The 20,693-nt window shown below is 40.0% G+C and overlaps 2 protein-coding genes across 2 annotated transcripts; both read right to left on the bottom strand.

The window, feature by feature from the left end:
• Window positions 1–1,193: 1,193 nt before the first annotated feature.
• Window positions 1,194–8,540, bottom strand: LOC128399064 (vomeronasal type-2 receptor 26-like). Its single transcript, XM_053360323.1, has 5 exons — window positions 8,461–8,540; window positions 7,681–7,972; window positions 4,412–4,639; window positions 2,645–2,690; window positions 1,194–2,095 (listed from the first exon to the last, which is right to left on the bottom strand). The coding sequence occupies exons 1-5, from the start codon at window positions 8,538–8,540 to the stop codon at window positions 1,194–1,196; spliced, it is 1,548 nt and encodes a 515-aa protein (XP_053216298.1).
• A 2,472-nt stretch (window positions 8,541–11,012) lies between these two features.
• LOC128399066 (vomeronasal type-2 receptor 26-like) lies at window positions 11,013–18,398 on the bottom strand. Its single transcript, XM_053360324.1, has 5 exons — window positions 18,319–18,398; window positions 17,510–17,801; window positions 14,227–14,454; window positions 12,517–12,571; window positions 11,013–11,914 (listed from the first exon to the last, which is right to left on the bottom strand). The coding sequence occupies exons 1-5, from the start codon at window positions 18,396–18,398 to the stop codon at window positions 11,013–11,015; spliced, it is 1,557 nt and encodes a 518-aa protein (XP_053216299.1).
• Between the last annotated feature and the right edge of the window lie 2,295 nt (window positions 18,399–20,693).

Raw genomic sequence — 20,693 nt, forward strand, 5'->3', positions numbered from 1 at the left:
AGCAAGGCTACAAGGCCCATCAGCTGAAGATCTCAGTGCAGACAACAATGGGAGTAAATCTAGAAAGTTTTTTTTAAAAGCAGTCTGCATGATTTTATCCATCATCGGTATAACATTTCTACTTGAGATACTTTAGCATTTGAATCCTATTCTTTTACCCTCTGATCACTCCCCAAATTCCCTTTCCCAGCTTTAAGGAAGATACGACTTCGTCAACAATAAGCTTTACCATGTTATCAAGAACTAACGTATTCTTCTGAAATAGCTGGTCAGGTTCAAAGGAAGGACCCACCTGAAAGAAATGGCAACTCTAGCTTTGCAAGGAAAATACCAGGAAATTGACTTTCTCCTAAAGACCTGCCCTCTCATTCTCATCCCCTGTATTTATACCCTGTGTATTTCTTACTTCTCCTTTCCCCTCTGCTCTTTAGTCAAATTGCACTCCTCAAGTGATGGGAAGTTATGCCTGTGAGACCTGGGTTGTTTTGAGTTAATGGTGCTAATGGCAAACTCAAGAGGCCCTCATTAAAACATGGCTGATTTGGAAGTATACAAAATAATCAATTCCATGATGCAACCATCCTGTATCCAATTATTCCCTTTGCAATGATGTTCTTCTGAGCACTTATTGGGAGAAGGAATATTGTTCCATCCATATGCATACCCTCTGAGTGTACCGATTTTCCAGGGACAGTCCCAGAATTTAAAAAACCCACCCTGGCTTCTGATTTGATCCCAGAATATCTCTATGTCCTTTGCCAGGGCTGCTGCTCTGAAGCTTTGGGAGGAAAATGAGTTGGTGCTTGTCCTGAACAAGAGCTGCTGTAGCTACTGTGAGAGAGCATTGCATTGCCTCTCCATGGACGCTGCTGCCATCCTCTTCCCTTGGGCAGATTGCAGCAGCTGCTGGAGAGTGGGCAAGAAGGACGAGAGGCGGCTGCAGCCAAGGCCCAGTACCATGTGACACACTGGGTCTGAAAGGCAAACAGAGGTCAGGGCTGCACTGGGTGGGAACAAAGGAGGAGTGGAGCATAGCACATTGAGAAGAAATGTGGGACACCCATGGGAATGCAGGAGAAGAAAAAGGTAAGGAGCAAACACTACACATATCTGGGGTATGGACCCCGAAAGTGATACCAGCCAGCAAGTACATGCAGCCTCAGACCCAAAAGAACCACAAATTCCACTGTCATTTATACCTTTCTTTGTGTTAGCTGCTCTCTGTTGTTCAGGTCAGGCCTCACCACAATAATGTAGCATTTAGGGCAAAAAATGCAAGCCAGTAACCCAGCACCAGAAGCAAAGATGGAGAAGATCTCCACAGCCACCATGTATTTTCCTCTGGTGCTCAGGTAGGTTGGAATGAAGGAGAGCCAAACACTGCAGAAGACCAGCATGCTGAAGGTGATGAACTTGGCTTCGTTGAAAGTGTCAGGCAACTTCCTGGCTAGGAAGGCCACCGTGAAGCTGATAGTGGCCAGGAAGCCCATGTAGCCCAAAACACAATAGAACATGAAGACTGACCCTTCATTACATAGAAATATGATTTCTTCAGGCATTGAGTGCATGTCCACATCTGGGAATGGAGGAGAGGTTGCCAGCCAGAGGACACAGATTCCTACTTGAACAATGGAACAGGAAAAGACAATGGAATAAGCCAGTTCTTTGCCTACCCATTTCCTCATATTGGATCCTGGTTTGGTAGCCATGAAAGCCAAAACCACCAATATGGTTTTGGCTAAGATGCTGGAGAGGGCCACAGAGAAGACAATGCCAAAAGCAGTTTGTCGGAGAAGGCAAGTCACCATATTAGGTTTTCCAATGAACAACAAAGAAGAGAGGAAACACAAGAGGAGAGAGATAAGGAGACCATAGGTGAGGCTTCGGTTGTTGGCTTTGACTATGGCTGTATTGCAATGCTTAATGAAGATGCTGAGCACCAGAACTGTGATGAGAGAGAATAAAAGTGCAGAGGAAGTTGAAACAATGGCCAAGGTTTCATCAAAGGCTAGGAAGTTTGGAATCTTAGGAATGCATAGATCCTGGCCGCTGTTTGGATACTGATCTGCTGGGCAACTGACACATGTTTCCATGTCTGAAAAGAAGGAAACAATGCATGACAGTTTGAAGCATCCAAAACTATTTTTAAGAATTTCCTCATCAATAATCCATCTAGCACAATGGTTTCCACCTAAAAATGTTTAAGAACTTCAAGCCCAAATGCTTTTAACCTTTAGGCATCAAAAATAAATCTCATGAATCAAACCCGGAATTTTCTACATGGAGGACATCTGCTCTTACAGTCTAAGAACCACATAAACTATTTAGCAAATTTAGTAATAAATTACAGCTGACATCTTTGGAGTCCAGAAAGGCAAGTTTAATGAGACATTCAGCCTCTTGTCAAAAACCTAACTCTTAGTGGAGAAATCACCAATTCTATTCCACTCTAATTTTGTAGAAGTTGAAGGTAAAATATATATTTTTTAAAATTCTTTGAAATATTTTAAAGATAAAAATATGTTGATGTTTTTTATAAACAATGAGATCAACACATCAATTTAATTTAAACCTTCCCTCCTTCAGCAGTTTAATAATCATGGAATTGCATTGTTTGGTATTGTCTTAAGATGACATTGTCCACCTTTCTCATTTGAGATCATTCCTTCTGGACATGGATCACAATCATAGCAGCAAAACTTCTTCCCCTCCTTCTTTTTCTTCCCATATCCAGAATGGCAGATGTCATTACATACAGAAGGGGGTGGCACCTATCCAAAGTGGTAGGAAAAGTTAATTTTTTTGGGGGGGGGTATTTATCTAGTATCCAATATCAGGTGATTTAACAGTAAATACAAGGACTAATAGTGTGAAATATATGATCCATAGGTGCACAGGTGTCACATACAGTGGGGTAAAGAGCTGCTCCTCTAAGCATTGTACAAACTCAATAAAACTGCAATATTTATACCTAGATCATCCACCCTTACAGCTGTGCCAGAATTCAGTCTAATTTCACCTCAGAACCTAACTGCATTTTCTTCAAGGATTTCACATATGTTCTTTGTTGTGACTCAAGGAGATGGGAATTAAAGGTACCCCATTACAGTGGTTCTGTTCCTACCTGCAGGGTCACGCTGAGAAACTAGTACAGTGGTACCTCGGGTTACATATGCTTCAGGTTACATACGCGTCAGGTTACAGACTCTGCTAACCCAGAAATAGTGCTTGAGGTTAAGAACTTTGCTTCAGGATGAGAACAGAAATCGTGCTCCAGTGGTGCAGCCGCAGCAGGAGGCTCCATTACCTAAAGTGGTGCTTCAGGTTAAGAACAGTTTCAGGTTAAGTACGGACCTCTGGAATGAATTAAGTACTTAACCCGAGGTACCACTGTACTAGGAAACTGCTCCATGGCTTTTGGGCTTTGGTGTCCCTTTAAAACCCATTCCGTGTTTTGTTGCCATTTCTCACCTGTATGAAACTCTTCAGAATCATATCCTAGGATCTGGAACACAGTGTCATCTGTATGATGATGATGTGCTGCTCTATCTCTCTATTCCATTGGAATGAGAGGAGGTGGTGAAGGTACTGGACAGGTGTCTGGAGAGAGTGATGGATTGGATGGGATCTGAATCCTGATAGGAGGGAAATGCTTTGGGTACGTGGTTCCTATTCCTGACCTGTTCTGGGAGAGGTTGCACACTCTCTGAAGCCAGAAGTTCTTAAGTCTGGGAGTACTCCTTGATTCTAACTCATCACTAGAGTCTTAAGTTGCTTCTGTGGCTAGAAGGGCTTGCACCCACCTTAGACCTATTCACCAGCTACAACTGCTCCTAGATACATGCACCCTAAAATTAGCATCATACAAACTCAAGAAGATTATAATGTTCATTCTCATTCCAAACAATGATATAGCTGGCTTAGTCTTCAATCTAATGCCACTAACTGAAGATTTGCCTCACGGATTCCACAAACAAGAATGTTGGCCAATGCTGGACTCTCTGTAAGCTGTTCTTCCTTCTTAGTGTGAGATGTCTTTTGTGCCTCTAGATTTTTTGGTATTTTGGCTCATTCTTTAGTTTACTGCTAGATCTTACAGTATTTCTTATAGGACAGTGTTTTCTGCTAGATGGCTTATAGGCATAAAATAAAAATAAAGGGAATTTCAGTCTACATGCAGTATCTTATCATGTACACAGTCAAACAGGCAGGGCCTCAGAAGCTGAAGGTGCAAACATAGAGGAAAAAATACAGTATCTCTCCATCAAAGTAGTATTCATGCAGATTGAAATCTTACTTTAAACCAGATTTTCAATAGTGAATATCAAAGTTAATAATGTGCTATTACGTCCCATATTGGGGATAACCACAGATTATGGCATTTCAGGGACTGTGCATTTATTTTCCATACCTTAGTGAAGCGTCTGTACCATTTGATTCTGTCTTCATTAATGGTGAGCTCTTTGCCCAGAGGGGCCTGAGGATCCAACCTTCCCACTTTCACCCTGACATATGAATTATTTGGGAAAGTGACCAAGTTGGTAATATCCAAGCCAGCTGCTAACTCTCCATACTCATTTAATGTAATGTCATCCCCAGCACTGTTGTTGAATGAGATTCTCTGCAGGAATGAGTGGAGCTAAGAGGAAGAGAATAAAAATGTCTATAAAGCATTCTGATTAAGATTGTTGGATAGCATCCCTAGATGGAATCGAATCCTTTTCCTTTAGCAGTTAAACACTTCAGTTCACAATGAAGAGCAATATTTCAGTTGCACGTACAGGAGTGGGAAATCATGAATCAGTCTCAATTCAACAGTCAAGAGGCTTCCATAAAGATATGTGAAGGACAGTTAAGCCTATAGATCTGTTTGCTTGGGATCAACCTTTGTCAAAACCCATGAAAGGGAGGGAATTTGAGAAGTCAAGTAAGAGAAGAGATGGGAGCTCATTCTCTCAAAACATTGGAAGGCAACATGAGAACGTCTGACTGGACCTTTACTTAGTTTATAGAGTAAACTTGAGCGTTGGTGTTAGGGACTGGCTGGATGTAGAGGAAGGGTAGGAGGCTCCAGCTGGGCAACCCTCAAGGCTCAGAGCCAGGGGATTGGTGGTGGGATAACAACGAGTGGTCAGTGGGAGAAGAGGGAGCAGACTGGGAGGAAGAAGTTTCAGAAACAGAAGAGGCAACAGGGTTAAGTGAGCAGGAAGAGGCTGTGGCAGACTGAAATCCAGACTTAGAGGCAGAAGAGGAGGAGGGAGAAAAGCAGGCTCTGGAGACAGTGATCACACAGTTGGTAGCCTCTTCTGGGGACCTACCAATGAGGCTTCAGGGCCCAGAAACCCCTGGTGGTTGGCAGACAGGGAATGATGAGGAGTTGGGGACAAGGCCTTCCAGGACGTGCCCAGGGCCCCCAATCTTACACCAGTGGGTAACTGGACAGGTCAGAGAGAATTGGGGAGGGATATGGGGAGAAAACGGAGGGGTTTGTAGTGTGAAGGAGGTGGTTGGCACAGCTATAGTTATCTGTAGTTGTTGGTAGTCTGTTGCTTCTGAAAGTCTGTGTCATCTAAAGTCTGTTTAGTATTATTATAGGAAATACTCTAATTCCCATCTTTCATACAATAAATTTATTTAAGGTTTATTTTTAATTTCTTAAGTTTTATTCTTTTATTTCTTTACTGATGATTAAATGCCTACTCACAAAATGGACCAATGCAGTGAATGCTTTGTAACAGGGAACAATACCTGCCAAGGATCTACATATTGAGGAGAGAGTTTTCCTTTAGCATCCCTTATTTTGCGGATGATTCCAGTCAAGTGCTTGCTATTTAAAGCATGTGCCAAAGCATAAACAGCATTATAAATACTGTAGCTGTGGCCAGTCATGCTCATTTCAAAAAGTGGTGCCGGGAGACTCTCCAGTATTTCCTCTCCAGTACACATTTTATCAAAGAATGTTGAGAAAGTGGAATTTGAAAGAGAACAGCCGAATGCATCTTCCCAGAAATCTTGGATAAAACCATCTGCCTCTGTCAAATGAGGATGTATACTTTGAAGAAAGTATTTAAAGTTGTGAATCTCCTTGAAGTGAATTGCAAAGGAGATGGCACCATGGAGCATTTGTATATTAACATCAATACTTTCTTGAAGGCTATGTAATATGAAATCAATTTGGGCAGTTGTAATCCATACTTTTCCTTCACGGGACTTCTTAAGAAGAAATAGCAGCTGAGTTAACTTCATTACCTTTAAAGTAACTGACAACCATATAATAAATCTACTTTCTCCGTATACAAGAACGACATTGGCGCTGCTGGTTGTGAAAGTTGGTAACAAAATCCTTGAGTCATCCAGCATTTCCAGTAAGTTAGCATTATAATGTATATTGGGTTTAACTCTTTCTGTAAATGCTGAACAGATTCCATTCTTTAAAAACATTTGCTCAATTGTCTGTAAGAACTGTTCCCCAGCTTCGTTAGCTGGAGTCAAGAGCCCAACCCATTTCCATCTGAAATGCAGAAGTAACTGGATAATTCCCTGATACTGAAGGTCTTCATTGGGGACCATGCGGTAAAAGGAAGGGAACTTGGTTCCATCATTTATGGCTGGTTCAAATAAACCATATGAAATCTGGAAAAAGCAAAAGCCAAACGTTTCCAAGTGGAAACGAGAACTCATGATATTCCAATTTATTTAAACACGCCCCACACATATATAGAATATATATTCAATATATATCCAAAGTTTACCAGGTTTAGGGACAGCACCAAACCCAACTTACATAGAAAACAGAGATAATTTTGCTCAATGATTCCTGTAGATATTTATTCTTGTTATTATGGCATCATCACATCTTCATTCTTGTACATATTGCTTGTCTCCAATTAGAGAGGAACACTTATCAAGGCTAAGTGGATCATTGAACAAAAGTCCAAGGTGGAGGTGGAGCAATAGAAATTGTTGATCATGCTCTTTTGCTTTGTAACCTTTATAGCGTTTGTAGAGAGAGGTTGATTCTGCATCTGCTAAGAACGCTCTCAGGAAGATATCTTGGGAAATCCTGAAGATCTCTATTAGACTGCATATGTTATTATTCGCTGAGCACAATAAACCACATCATATAAAATATCAGTAAGATACAGAAACACCATGCTAAACATTCCAGGAAAGATTAAAAGAACAAAAATGAAATCCAACAATACTGAAACCACTATATAACGCTCTGAAATGACGGGTGAGAGGTGACAGAACAATAGCAAGGAAACAGCCTTTTCAATTAGCCTCTGAAAGTGAACAATGTTGATTAACATCATACTTTGGGAAAGGAATATCTTGATTCTCAAGGGGAGGAACATTTTTAGTTAATGTCTTCTGAGTAATTTTTGCTTATGAACCAATGTCAATGTCATATATTGAGTAGCTCACAGGAAGCCAGTGCAGGGCCTGCAGGATTGATGTATATTAACCAATCTAAGTGCCTCATATATATACCTGGCAGCTATACAGAAATCTCCTATTTTATCTATTAAACACAAATTGACCTTCTTACAAACATTGTTGGATATGGTTATTATGGCTCTTTTACTTTGTCCATTTTCCCACTCCATATTTATAAATCACTAGATTCCTACTGCAAGGAAAGCATGAAATCTCTGTTTTCCAAAACCCATATTCTACCTGTGGAATCTTGAAAAGACCTAAGATGTTTGCCATGCACCAGGAGGTATCAGAGCTAAGTCCCCCAATGACTCCTATGACATTTTTCTGGATGCCACACCTGTAGTTGGGAACAAAGTGACGTGATTTAAAGATCAGGTCCAGAGTGTTTCGGTAGGTCATCTTTGAATCATAATAGCTATCATAGATGTGGAAGCCGAGAGAGACATTGGGCAACATCCTGGGATTCTCGTTGATCTCATCGACAGCAAACACCAAGGCCAGGATTTGCTGGTAGAACTTTGTCAACACCCTGCAAATGAAGTGAGAGTGGGAAAATTAAACATAATCTAGATATGAGAGTTTCATCTTCTACCTAAAATGAGAGGACAAAGCCAGAATAGTTTATTCATTTATTTAGGCAATAGAATAATACTGTGTCATTAAGAAAGCTGTTGCACTTTTCTTCATATCTTCAGCAACCTATGTTTGTTTTCACCACATTGAAAATTTGGGTATCATCAACAAAGTTGAGTACACTTTTGGCTATATGTTTCGCCTGTGTTTTTATGCCATCTCTTTTCTCTTTCTCCTGCTCTCTTTTCTGTCTCTCTTTACAGAATTGGATTTTTTAAAAAGCTTAATGTTCATATCCTATGTGCACAGAGATTTCTAATAAAATCTCTCCACATTCAAAAAATAAAGTGGAAGAGATTCCCCCCCCCCATCAATAAAAGTTATTTTCAGTCAGAAACAGCTTATAAGCAATAGATAAAATAATATTAATTACCGGTTACTTACAGTGGGGTATCAGTGAAGACCTGGGAAGGGTGTTTCTTGAAGGATAATTTGGGGACTATGTAAAAGATATGAGATGCCATTGCACCAATGACCAGGTCACCTGGCTCATACCACTCGTGTGGAACATGAACAGGATTATTTGTTGTGCATTTAACACTTTGTACGTGGGACACTATATTGGGGAGCAGCAGAAGCAGCAGGAGCAACATCCTGATGGCAAATACACTTGTGTGCATGGACTCCCCTGCTTCTCTCTACAGTATTATTCCTCTCCTCCACCTGATCTGAACAAGACAAATTGGGTGGCAGCTGACTCAGTCAATTTGGCACTTTAAGGGACACGTATCCACCTTCTTGTCAACTTGAACACTGTCACAACAGAATGCCTTGGATGGCAAACAAGATGCAGTGATTTGATATGAAAGAGGGAAACTGATAACTGATAAGTAACAGGGTCCAGCCTTGTCTATGGAGCACAGAGGAGGTTATAATCATTTCAGGCTTGGTTGTTGATTCTTTTTTTCCACTGTGACATCTGGAGGACCAGCCAGGTGGATTGATTATTGTAATTTTAATAATGATAGGGGAGAGAAGCACTTGTGCAGTATTTTTGGATTCTATGGCTCATCAGCAGTAGGGGAACTGCTAAGTTATTACTATTATTATTTTTAAATATATATTTTTATTGATTTAAAAATATTGTTCCAATAGCGACCTCATTATAACAATACCAATTTATTTAATTAATGCAATTATAAATGCGAATTATTCAAATGTCAAATTAAACTGCCCCCCTTGCATGCTAGATCTGATGGCTTCATTTTTTTTACATTATTTCTGCGTTCCACTGTGTTAATAATTTTCATTACATTCCATCCAAATAAAATAATCCCTTATATAACAGTTACAGTCTTGTGTTTCTATTTGTGTTGGAATATTAGGTAATGTATATAAAGCTTTAAGTGAGGAACTCTAACTGTATCCCTTATTCTTTCCTGCATGTGACAGCTTTTCCCCATGATGTTTCCCCATCCATATATGGTGCTATATCCTTCATTCCTACAGCTGTTGATGGATCCCATCATGCCCTGGGAGAAGCAGTTATCCCACTGTTTCCAAAAGTCACTGCAACGTTTTGTCCTGTGATTTGGCTTCTAGTAAAAAAGCAGTGTTCACCATTTTTTTCAGCCTAGGAAGAATGATCTGAATCCAGACTGCAGATAGTTAATCCAAAAACCTCTATTGCCGCAGTTGGTAGACAGGAAGCCGGATCTGCCAATGTAATTATATTTGTCACATCACAAGATCATAGGTAAGGAATGAACCTAAAAGGTCATCTAGTTCACTTCTTGCTATGGCAGAATATCTAGAGTTGAGCTGGCTCCATCCTTTCCCTGCTCCCTAATCTGGGAGATCCTTCATTCTCCCACTTATGTAACACTGATCAGACATGGTTTGCCATCACCCTAATTGAATTGTGGCAGCAATTCTGGAGAGCATTCAAGCCTTATCAAGATGTGGGGGCCCTGGATAATAGCATCAATAGACCTTAGAAACAACACATCTGTATTCTCTGAAGCCATCTGGCATGCTTGAGATATTTTCTGCCACAACTCTTTCAATCTGGTTAGAAGTGTAGTTCAGAAGACTCAAAGTCTTGTCCTATTATAGATAGTAATATCCAATGTGTGGAGAGAGATAAAGATTGTAGAGCCCTCAACTATTTCACAATGTGTGTTCCTTCTGGTACCCTGTGTTGCCTTCAACATGAATTTGCAGATTACTTGAAATAATTGTTGAGACTTTTTATTAATAATCAAGCACTCATACATGTACAATATCCATCAACTGAACGTAGCCCTTTCTAAATTGAAAGTCTGACAGTTTTGCTATTAAGAATCTATTTGATTCAAAGGTACAGTAATACATGACAGGGGTGTATAGAGTGTTAGGGGAGGGGTAGTAACTATAGTGGGAAACAAGTCGTGCTCCTCCTGGTGTAGTTTGTCTACCTCTGATCCCCCACCATCTGCACTCAGCTCTCCCCTGTGGCTCCGAAAACTGTCAGCATGCAACAGCAGCCACACCCCAGGAAACAGATTCACTGGCAGCCTACACCAGGTGAGTGTAGCCAATGGATCTCAAACCTTCAGTGAGTTAGGGAATTTCTCAGCATGCAAAGACAGGATATAGCAGATTGAGTGGATGCGAGCAAAAGAGGTCCAATGCTCAACAAGGTGGCTACTGAAAGGGCTGCAGAAGGAAATGAGGGGCAGATGGGTCTCGTAAACATAGGAAGGGAGCCCATCTAGGAGAAGAAAACTTTGAACTTAAACCAAAACTGCTTTACAGCTGTACTCATTCGTGAAAAAGGCTTTGGGAGTAGACCCTGAAGAAAAATTACCTGTACCCATTGCCTTTGGGAAACTTTGGCAGACAAAAAAGTTAAGAAGCAAACTCTACAAAGATCCAGAGTAGGGACCTGGAAATTTATACCTTCTAGCAAGTCCGTGTAGCCTCAGATCCAACAGAACCACTAATTTTTCTGTCATTTATACCTTTCTTTGTGTTAGCTGTTCTCTGTTGTTCAGGTCAGGCCTCACTACAATAATGTAGCATTTAGGGGGGAAAATGCAACCCAGCAGCCCAGCACCAGAAGCAAAGATGGAGAAGATCTCCACAGCCACCATGTATTTTCCTCTGGCGCTCAGGTAGGTTGGAATGAAGGAGAGCCAAACACTGCAGAAGACCAGCATGCTGAAGGTGATGAATTTGGCTTCATTGAAAGTGTCAGGCAACTTCCTGGCTAGGAAGGCCACTGTGAAGCTGATAATGGCCAGGAAGCCCATGTAGCCCAAAACACAATAGAACATGGAGACCGACCCTTCATTACAAAAAAATATGATTTCTTCAGTCATTGAGTGCATGTCCACATCTGGGAATGGGGGAGAGGTTGCCAGCCAGAGGACGCAGATTCCTACTTGAACAATGGAACAGGAAAAGACAATGGAATAAGCCAGTTCTTTGCCTACCCATTTCCTCATATTGGATCCTGGTTTGGTAGCCATGAATGCCAAAACCACCAATATGGTTTTGGCTAAGATGCTGGAGAGGGCCACAGAGAAGACAATGCCAAAAGCAGTTTGTCGGAGAAGACAGGTCACCATATTAGGTTTTCCGATGAACAACAAAGAAGAGAGGAAACACAAGAGGAGGGAGATAAGGAGACCATAAGTGAGGCTTCGGTTGTTGGCTTTGACTATGGCTGTATTGTGATGCTTAATGAAGATGCTGAGCACCAGAATTGTGATGAGAGAGAATAGAAGCACAGAGGAAGTTGAAACAATGGCCAAGGTTTCATCAAAGGCTAGGAAATTTGGAGTCTTGGGAATGCATAGATCCTGGCCGCTGTTTGGATACTGATCTGCTGGGCAACTGACACATGTTTCCATGTCTGAAAACAAACAAACAAACCATGTGTGACAATTTGAAGTAACCATAACTAATCTTAAGAATTTTCTCATCATTAGTCCATCTAGCATAGCGTTTTCTATCTGAAATTGTTTCTGAACTTCCAGCCCAAATGCCTTCCCTCTTGATGCATCAACAATACATCTCATGTAGAAATCTTTTTACATGAAGGACATCTGTTTTTATTGCCCTCCTTACTTTTTCTTAGAACCACATATACTGCACAGCAAAAGGAGAAATACATTACAGCTGAAATCTTTGAAGCCCAGAAGGGTGAGTTTGATTTAATTTTCACCCTCTCATGAAACAACCTAAGTCTTAGAGGAGAAAACACCACTTCTATTCCCCCCTAACTTTACAGAAGTTGGAGGTGAAATATATTGCCTACAATTTAAATATTTGTCTTCAAGCCATTTGAAATATAGGGTTACATTGAAGTTATCTATAAAAAAATGAGATCAACACATCAATTTGATTTAAACCTGTCCTTCTCCAGTGGTTTAATAACCACGGAATTGCCAGTGAGCCCAGACCTTACTAAAATAAATTGCATTGTTAGGTATTGTCTAAGATGACATTGTCCACCTTTCTCATTTGAGATCATTCCCTCTGGACATGGATCACAATCATAGCAGCAAAACTTCTTCCCCTCCTTCTTTTTCTTCCCGTATCCAGAATGGCAGATGTCATTACATATAGAAGGGGGTGGCACCTATCCAAAGAGGTAGGAAGAGATAAATGTTTTAGGGGATTTATCTAATATCCAAGATCAGGTGATTTAACAGTAAATAGAAGGACTAATAGTGTGAAATATATCATCCATAGGTGCACAGGTGTCACATACGGTGTGGTAAAGAGCTGCTCCTCTAAGCATTATATAAACTCAACAAGACTTCAGTATTCATACCTAGACCATCCACCCTTTCAGCTGCACCAGAATTCAGTCTAATCTCACCTCACAACCTAACTGCATTTTCTTTAAGGCTTTTATTGTTGTGACTCAAGGAGATGGCAACTAAACGTACCCCATTACAGTGGTTCTGTTCCTACCTGCAGGGTCACTCTGAGAAACTAGTACTAGGGAACCACTCCATGGCTTTGGGCTTTGGTGTCCCATTAGGACCCATTCTGTCTTTTATACGATTTATTTATTTTTATACTATTTAAACAACTATTTGACTTTTAGAAGACATCTGAAGGCAGCCCTGTTTAGGGAAGTTTTTAATGTTTGATGTTTTATCAATTTATTATTATCATTATTAACATTTTGTTGGGAGCCGCCCAGAGTGGCTTGGGAAACCCAGCCTGATGGGCAGGGCACTACTACTACTACTACTAATTTATCATATGTATGAAACTCTTCAGAATAATATTCTAGGATCTGGCACATGGTGTCATCTGTATGCTGATGAATTGTAGCTCCATCTCTCCATTCCATTGGATAGCGAGGAGGTGGTGAAGTTGCTGGACAGGTGTCTGGAGAAAGTCATGGATTGTATGGGGGCTGACTCTTTATCAGAAAGAAATGCTTTGGGTGGGTATTTCCTATGCCTGACCTCTTCTGGGAGTGGTTGCACTCTCTCTGAAGCCAGAAGTTCTTAAGTCTGGGAACACTCCTTGATTCTAACTCACTACTAGAGTCTTAAGTGGCTTCTGTGGCTAGAAGGGCTTGCACCCACCTTAGACCTATTCGCCAGCTACAACCGCTCCTAGATGTACGGACCCTGAAATTAGCATCATACAAACTCAATCAGATTATAATATTCCTTCTCAGCCCAAACAACGATATAGCTAGCTTAGTCTTCAGTCTAATGCCACTAACTGGAGATTTGCCTCACGGATTCCACAAACAAGAATGTTGGCTAACTCTGGACTCTCTGATAGCCATTCTTCCTTCTTAGTGTGAGATGTCTTTTGTGCCTCTTGATTTTTTTTGGTATTTTGGCTCATTCTTTAATTTACTGTTAGATCTTACAGTATTTCTTATAGGACAACATTTTCTCCTAGATGGTTTATAGGCATAAAATAAAAATAAAGGGAATTTCAGTCTCACATGCAGTATCTTATCATGTACACAGTCGAACAGGCAGGGCCTCAGAAGCTGAAGGTGCAAACATAGAGGAAAAGTCACTCTTTCAAACAGAGTATCTCTCTATCAAATGCGTATTCATTTTAAGCCAATATTTTCAATAGTAAATATCAAAGTTATAATATGTTAAGTTCTTTTGTTACATCCCATATTTGGGATAACCACAGATTATGGAATTTCAGGGACTGTGCATTTATTTTCCATACCTTAGTGAAGCGTCTGTGCCATTTGATTCTATTATCATTAATGGTGAGCTCTGTGCCTGGAGGGGCCTGAGGATCCAACTTTCCCACTTTGACTCTGATGTATGATCTATTTGGGAAAGTGACCATGTTTGTAATATCAAAGCCAGCTGCTAACTCTCCATATTCATTTAATGTAATTTCATCGCCAGCACTGTTGTTGAATGAGATTCTCTGCAGGAATGAATGGAGCTAAGAGGAAGAGAATAAAAATGTCTATAAAGCATTCTAATAGTTTGATTAAGATTGTTGGATAGCATCCCTAGATGGAATCAAATCCTTTTCCTCTAGGAGTTAAACACTTCAGTTCACAATGGAGAGCAATATTTCAGTTGCACAACGGGGAGCAATATTTCAGTTGCACATACAGGAGGAGTGGGAAACCATGAATCATTCTTAATTCAACAGTAAAGAGCCTTCCATAAAGATATATGAAGGAGAGTTAAACCTGTTTGCTTGGGATCAGCCTTTGTCAAGACCCAAGAAATGGAAGGAATTTGAGAAGTCAAGCAAGAGATGGGAGCTCATGTTCTCAAAACATAGAAACATAATATGAGAACGTCTGACTGGACCTTTCCTTAGTTTATAGAGTGGATTTGAGCATTGGTATTAGGGACTGGCTGGATGCAGAGGATTGGTTAGAGGCACCAGCTGGGGACCCCCAAGGGACCCCCAGGGAAAGAAGGTTTAGAGCCAGGGGATTGGTGGTGGGATGACAAGGAGTGGTCAGTGGCAGAAGAGGGAGCAGAATAGGAGGAGGAGGTGTCAGAAACTGAACTGGCAATGGGGTTAAGGGAGCAGGAAGAGGCAGACAGCAATCCAGGCTCAAAGGCCGAAGAGGAGGATGGAGAGAAGGAGGGTCTAGGGACAGTGATCAAACAGTTGCCAGCGTGTTCTGGGGAGCAAGTGGTGAGGCCTGGTTTGGCTTGAGGGCCCAGAAACCCCTGACGGTGGGCAGACAGGGAAGGATGAGGAGTTGGGGAAGGGCCTTCCAGGATGTGCCCAAGCAGCAGCAGCTCCCTGATTGACTGCTCTTCTGTTTTCTCTTGGACAGAATGAGGATCCCCACAGAAGCCAATGCCTGGGAGTGGGGTCCTGGCATTGCCTCAGAATTATGTGCCTGGGGCCATGCGTTCCTGGCCCCCAACCTTACACCACTGGTAACTGGACAGGTAAGAGAGAGACAGGGACAATTGTGGAGGGATTTGGAGAGAAAACAGAGGGGTTTGCAGTGTGAGGAGGTGGTTGTCACAGCTTCATTGACGTATAATTGTTGGTAAATTTTTGCTTTATTTCTTTACTGATCATTAAATGCCAATTCACATAATAAAGCAATGCAGTGAATACAATGAGGTAGTAGGAAAATATACCTGCCAAGGTTCTGCATATTGAGGAGCAAGTCGTCCACCAGCACCTCTCCTTTTGCGGATGGTTCCAGCCAATTGCTTGGTATTTAAGGCATGTGCCAAAGCATAAACAGCATTATAGATACTGTAGCTGTGGCCAGTCATGCTCATTTCAAAAAATGGTGCCGGGAGGCTCTCCAGCATCTCCTCTCCAGTACACATGTTATCGCTGAATGTTGAGAGAGTGAAATTTGAAAGTGAACAACTGAATGCATCTTCCCAGAAATCTTGGATAAAACCATCTGCCTCTGTCCAATGAGGACGTATACTCCGAAGAAAGTCTTTAAAGTTGTGAATCTCCTTGAAGTGAATTGTAAAGGAGATAGCACCATGGAAATTTCTTATATTAACAAATTTTTGAAGGCTATATAATATGAATTCAATTTGGGTAGTTATAATCCATACTGTTCCTTCATGTGACTTCTTTTGAGGAAATAGTAGCTGAGAAAACTCCATTGCGCTTAGAGCCACTGACAACCATATAATAAATCTACTTTCTCCATATACAAGAATGACATTGGCGCTGCTGGTTGTGAAACTTGGTAACAAAATCTTTATGTCCATCATTTCTATTAAGTTACTGTTATAATTCATATTGAATTTAAGTTTTTCTGTGAATGCTGAACAGATTCCTTTCTTGAAAAGCATTGGCTCAATTGTCTGTAAGAAACGTTCTCCAGCTTCATTAGCTGGAGTGATGAGCCCAACCCATTTCCATCTGAAATGCAGAAGTAACTGGATAATTCCCTGATACTGAAGGTCTTCATTGGGGACCATGCGGTAAAAGGAAGGGAACTTGATTCCATAATTTATGGCTGGTTCAAATGAACCATATGAAATCTGGAAAAAGCAAAAGCCAAACGTTTCCAAGTGGAAACAAGAAATCATGATGTCCCAAAATATTTGTATATAAACACACACACACACACACTCTGAATATATATCCCAAATGTACCAGATTACATAGAAAAACAGATATAATCATGTTCTTGGTTTCTGTAGATATTTATTGTTATTATTATGGCACCATCCCAGCTTTATACTTGTATACACTGATTGTCTCCAAGTAGAGAGGAGTATTTATCATCGCTCATGTTAATATACTAAATGGAGGTGGTTCATGTACTTTTGCTCTGTAACCTTTATAGCGGTTGAAGAGAGAGGTTGATTCTCTAACCTCTAAGAACCCTCTCAGGAAGATTTCCTGGCAAATCCTGAAGAGCTCCAAAAGATTATATATGTTATTGTTTTCTAAGCACAATAAACCACATCATAAAAAAAATCAGCAAAATGCAAAATAATGTACCAACACTAATTAAAACAACTAAAGTGAAATACAACAATGAAGCAGAATAGCACAATGCTGACACCACTATATAAATGATGCTCTGAAATGACAGATGACAAATGCCAGAACAATAGCAAGAAAACAGTGTTTCCAATTAGCCTCTGAAAGTGAACAATGTTGATTAACATCATACTTTGGGAAAGGAATATCTTGATTTTTAAGGGGAGGAACATTTTTAGTTAATGTCTTCTGAGTAATTTTTGCTTATGAAAAACTGTCAATGTCTTATACTGAGTAGCTCAAAGGAAGCCAGTGCAGTGCTTTCAAGATTGATGTATATTGACCAGTCTAGGTGCCTCATGCACATATCTGGCAGCTATACAGAAATCTCCTGTTTTATCTATTAAACACAAATAGCCTTTCTTATAAACATTGTTGGATATGCTTATTATGGCTCTTTTACTTTGTCTATTTCCCCACTCCATATTTATGAATCAGTAGATTCCTACTGCAAGGAAAGCATGATATCTATTTTTCAAAATCCATATTCTACCTGTGGCATCTTGAAAAGACCTAAGATGTTTGCCATGCACCAGGAGGTATCAGAGCTGAGTCCCCCAATGACTCCTATGACATTTTTCTGGATGCCACACCTGTAGTTGGGAACAAAGTGATGTGATTTAAAGAGCAGGTCCAGAGTGTTTCGGTAGGTCATCTTTGAATCATAATAGCTATCATAGATGTGGAAGCCGAGAGAGACATTGGGCAACATCCTGGGATTCTCGTTGATCTCATCGACAGCAAAGACCAAGGCCAGGATTTGCTGGTAGAACTTTGTCAACACCCTGCAAATGAAGGGAGGTTTTGTTTGATGGGAAAATTAAACAGTGCACAGAATCTAGATAGGAGAGATTCATCTGCCTGCCTACAAAGAGAGGATGAAGCCAGCAAAGTTTATTTACTCATTTGTGCAATCTAAGAATACTGTGTAATTCAAAAAGCTGTTGCATATTTCTTTATATCTTCAGCAACCCATATTTGTTTTCGCCACCTTGAAAATTTGGGTATCATAAAAAAAGTTGAGTACCATACTACTTGGCTATATGCTTTTCCTATTTTTTATGCCATCTCTTTTCTCTTTCTCCTACTCTCTTTTCTATTTCTCTTTAAACAATTAGACTCAAAAGAGCTTATTGTTCATTGACAGTATGCACATAGCCTATATGCACAGAGATTTCTAATAAAATCTCTCCACACGTTTAAAAAATAAAGTTCTAAACCTAACCCCCCAGTCAATCAAAGTTATTTTAAGATCTAGCATATATGGAATAATTAAAATAATATTAATTAATTGTTACTTACATTGGGGCGTCGATGAAGTCATGGGAAGGGTGTTTCTTGAAGGAAACCTTGTGGACTATGTAATAGATATGAGATGCCATTGCACCAATGACCAGGTCACCTGGCTCATACCACTCATGTGGCACATGAACAGGATGATTTGTTGCACATTTAGCACTTTGTCCTTTGGACACTATATTGGGGAGCAGCAGAAGCAGCAGGAGCAACATCCTGATGGCAAATATGCTTGTGTGCATGGACTCCCCTGCTTCTCTCGACAGTCTTATTACTCTCCTCCACCTGACCTGAATAAGACAAATTGGGTGGCAGCTGATTCTGTCAATTTGGCACTTTAAAGGACATGTATCCACCTTATTGTTAGCTTGAACACAGTCACAACAGAATGCCTTGAATGCCAAATAAGATGCAGTGGTTTGATATGAAAAAGGGAAACTGATAACTGATAAGTAACAGAGCCCTGCCTAGTTGTCTATGGAGCACAGAGGAGCTTATAATCATTTCAGACTTGCTTGTTGATTCTTTTTTTACACTGTGGCATTTGGCGGTTCAGTCAGGTGGATTGATTATTGTAATTTGAGTAATGATAGGGGAGAGAATCACTTGTGCAGTGTTTTTGGATTCTATGGCGCATCAGCAGTAGGGAAACTGCCAAAATATTACTATTATTATTTTTAAATATATATTTTTATTGATTTAAAAATATTGTTCCAATAGCGACCTCATTATAACAATACCAATTTTATTTAAATAATACAATTATGAATGCCAATTATTCAAATGTCAAATTATATGATTTAATTAAACTGGCCCCCTTGCATGCTAGATTTGATGGCTTCATTCTTCTTCATTAATTCTGTGTTCCACTATGTTAATAATTTCCATTGCATTCCATGCACATATAATAATTTCTTATATAACAGCTACAGTCCTGTGATTTCTATTTGTGTTGGCATATTAGATAATTTATAAAGTTCCAAGTGAGGAACTCTAAGTGTAATCCTTATTCTTTTAGGTGTCCTACAATTCCTCCCATGATATTTTCCTGTCTATATATGGTGCTGTATCTTTCATTCCTGTTGATGGTTCACATCATGCCCTGGGAGAAGCAGTTATCCCACAGTTTCCAAAAATCACTGCATCACTTTGTCCTGTGATTTGGCTTCTAGTAAAAAAGCAGTGTTCACTATTTTTTCCAGCCTAGGAGGAATGCTCTGAATCCACACTGCAGATAGTGAATCCAAAAGCATCTATTACTGCAGCTGGTAGACAGGAAGCCGGATCTGCCAATGTAATTATATTTGTAACATCACAAAATCATAGGCAAGGAATGAAGCTACAAGGTCAGCAGGATATCTAGAGTTGAGCTGGTCCCATCCTTTCCCCGCTTCCTAATTTGTTAGTACTGGATTATCCTTCATTCTCCCACTTATGTAACACTGATCAGACATGGTTTGCCATCACATTAACTGAATGGTGGCAGCAATTCGGGATAGCATCCTTGCCTTATCAAGACGTGGGGACACTGGATTATAGCATCAATAGAATAGAAGTTATTAATATTGCAGTTGTTTTATAAGGGATTATTATTTTGACCGTAATATAATAGAAATTAATAAGGTTTTGGAATGCAGAAATAAAGGAAATCATCTAGCATGTGGGGGGGGGCATCTAAATTATATGAATTGGTATGTGAGTGATTAGCATTAGTATTATAATTTGGTATTGTTTTAATGAGGCTATTATTGGATGGTAATTGTAAATTAATAAAAATTATTATAACAGAAAGAGTGTTTTCCTCCAGATATTGTTGCATATCTCTGCTACTTTTCTTTCTTAAAACTATTTAAAAAACAAGGGAAAAGATGGGCTTACTTGAGATTGTCTCTGCCACCACTCTTTCAAACTGGTTAGAAGTATAATTCAGAAAAAAAAGGTTTGTCCTATTAGTGTTAGTAATATCCAGTGTGTTTTCCTCCAGATATTGTTGCATATCTCTGCTACTTTTCTTTCTTAAAACTATTTAAAAATCAAGGGAAATGGCTGTTTTAAACTTCTCCTACTTCTATTCCTCAGCTGCTTTGTGGGTGAGAGATAAAGAATGTAGAGCCCTCAACTATTTCACAATGTTTTTTGTTTCTGGTACCCTGTGTTGTCTTCAAGATGAATTTGCAGATTCCATGAAGTAATTGATAAGAGACTTTTTATTAACAATCATTCATACAGTACATGTACAACACTGAACAACTGAACTTAACCATTTCTAAAAGAAAAGGCTGAGAGTTTTGCTATTAAGATTCCATTTGCTTTAAATATACAGTAATACATGACAGGGGTGTATGGAGTGTTAGGAAGGGGTAGTAACTCTAGTGGGAAAC

This window comes from Podarcis raffonei, chromosome 13, assembly GCF_027172205.1.
Source record: "Podarcis raffonei isolate rPodRaf1 chromosome 13, rPodRaf1.pri, whole genome shotgun sequence".
NCBI lineage: Eukaryota > Metazoa > Chordata > Lepidosauria > Squamata > Lacertidae > Podarcis > Podarcis raffonei.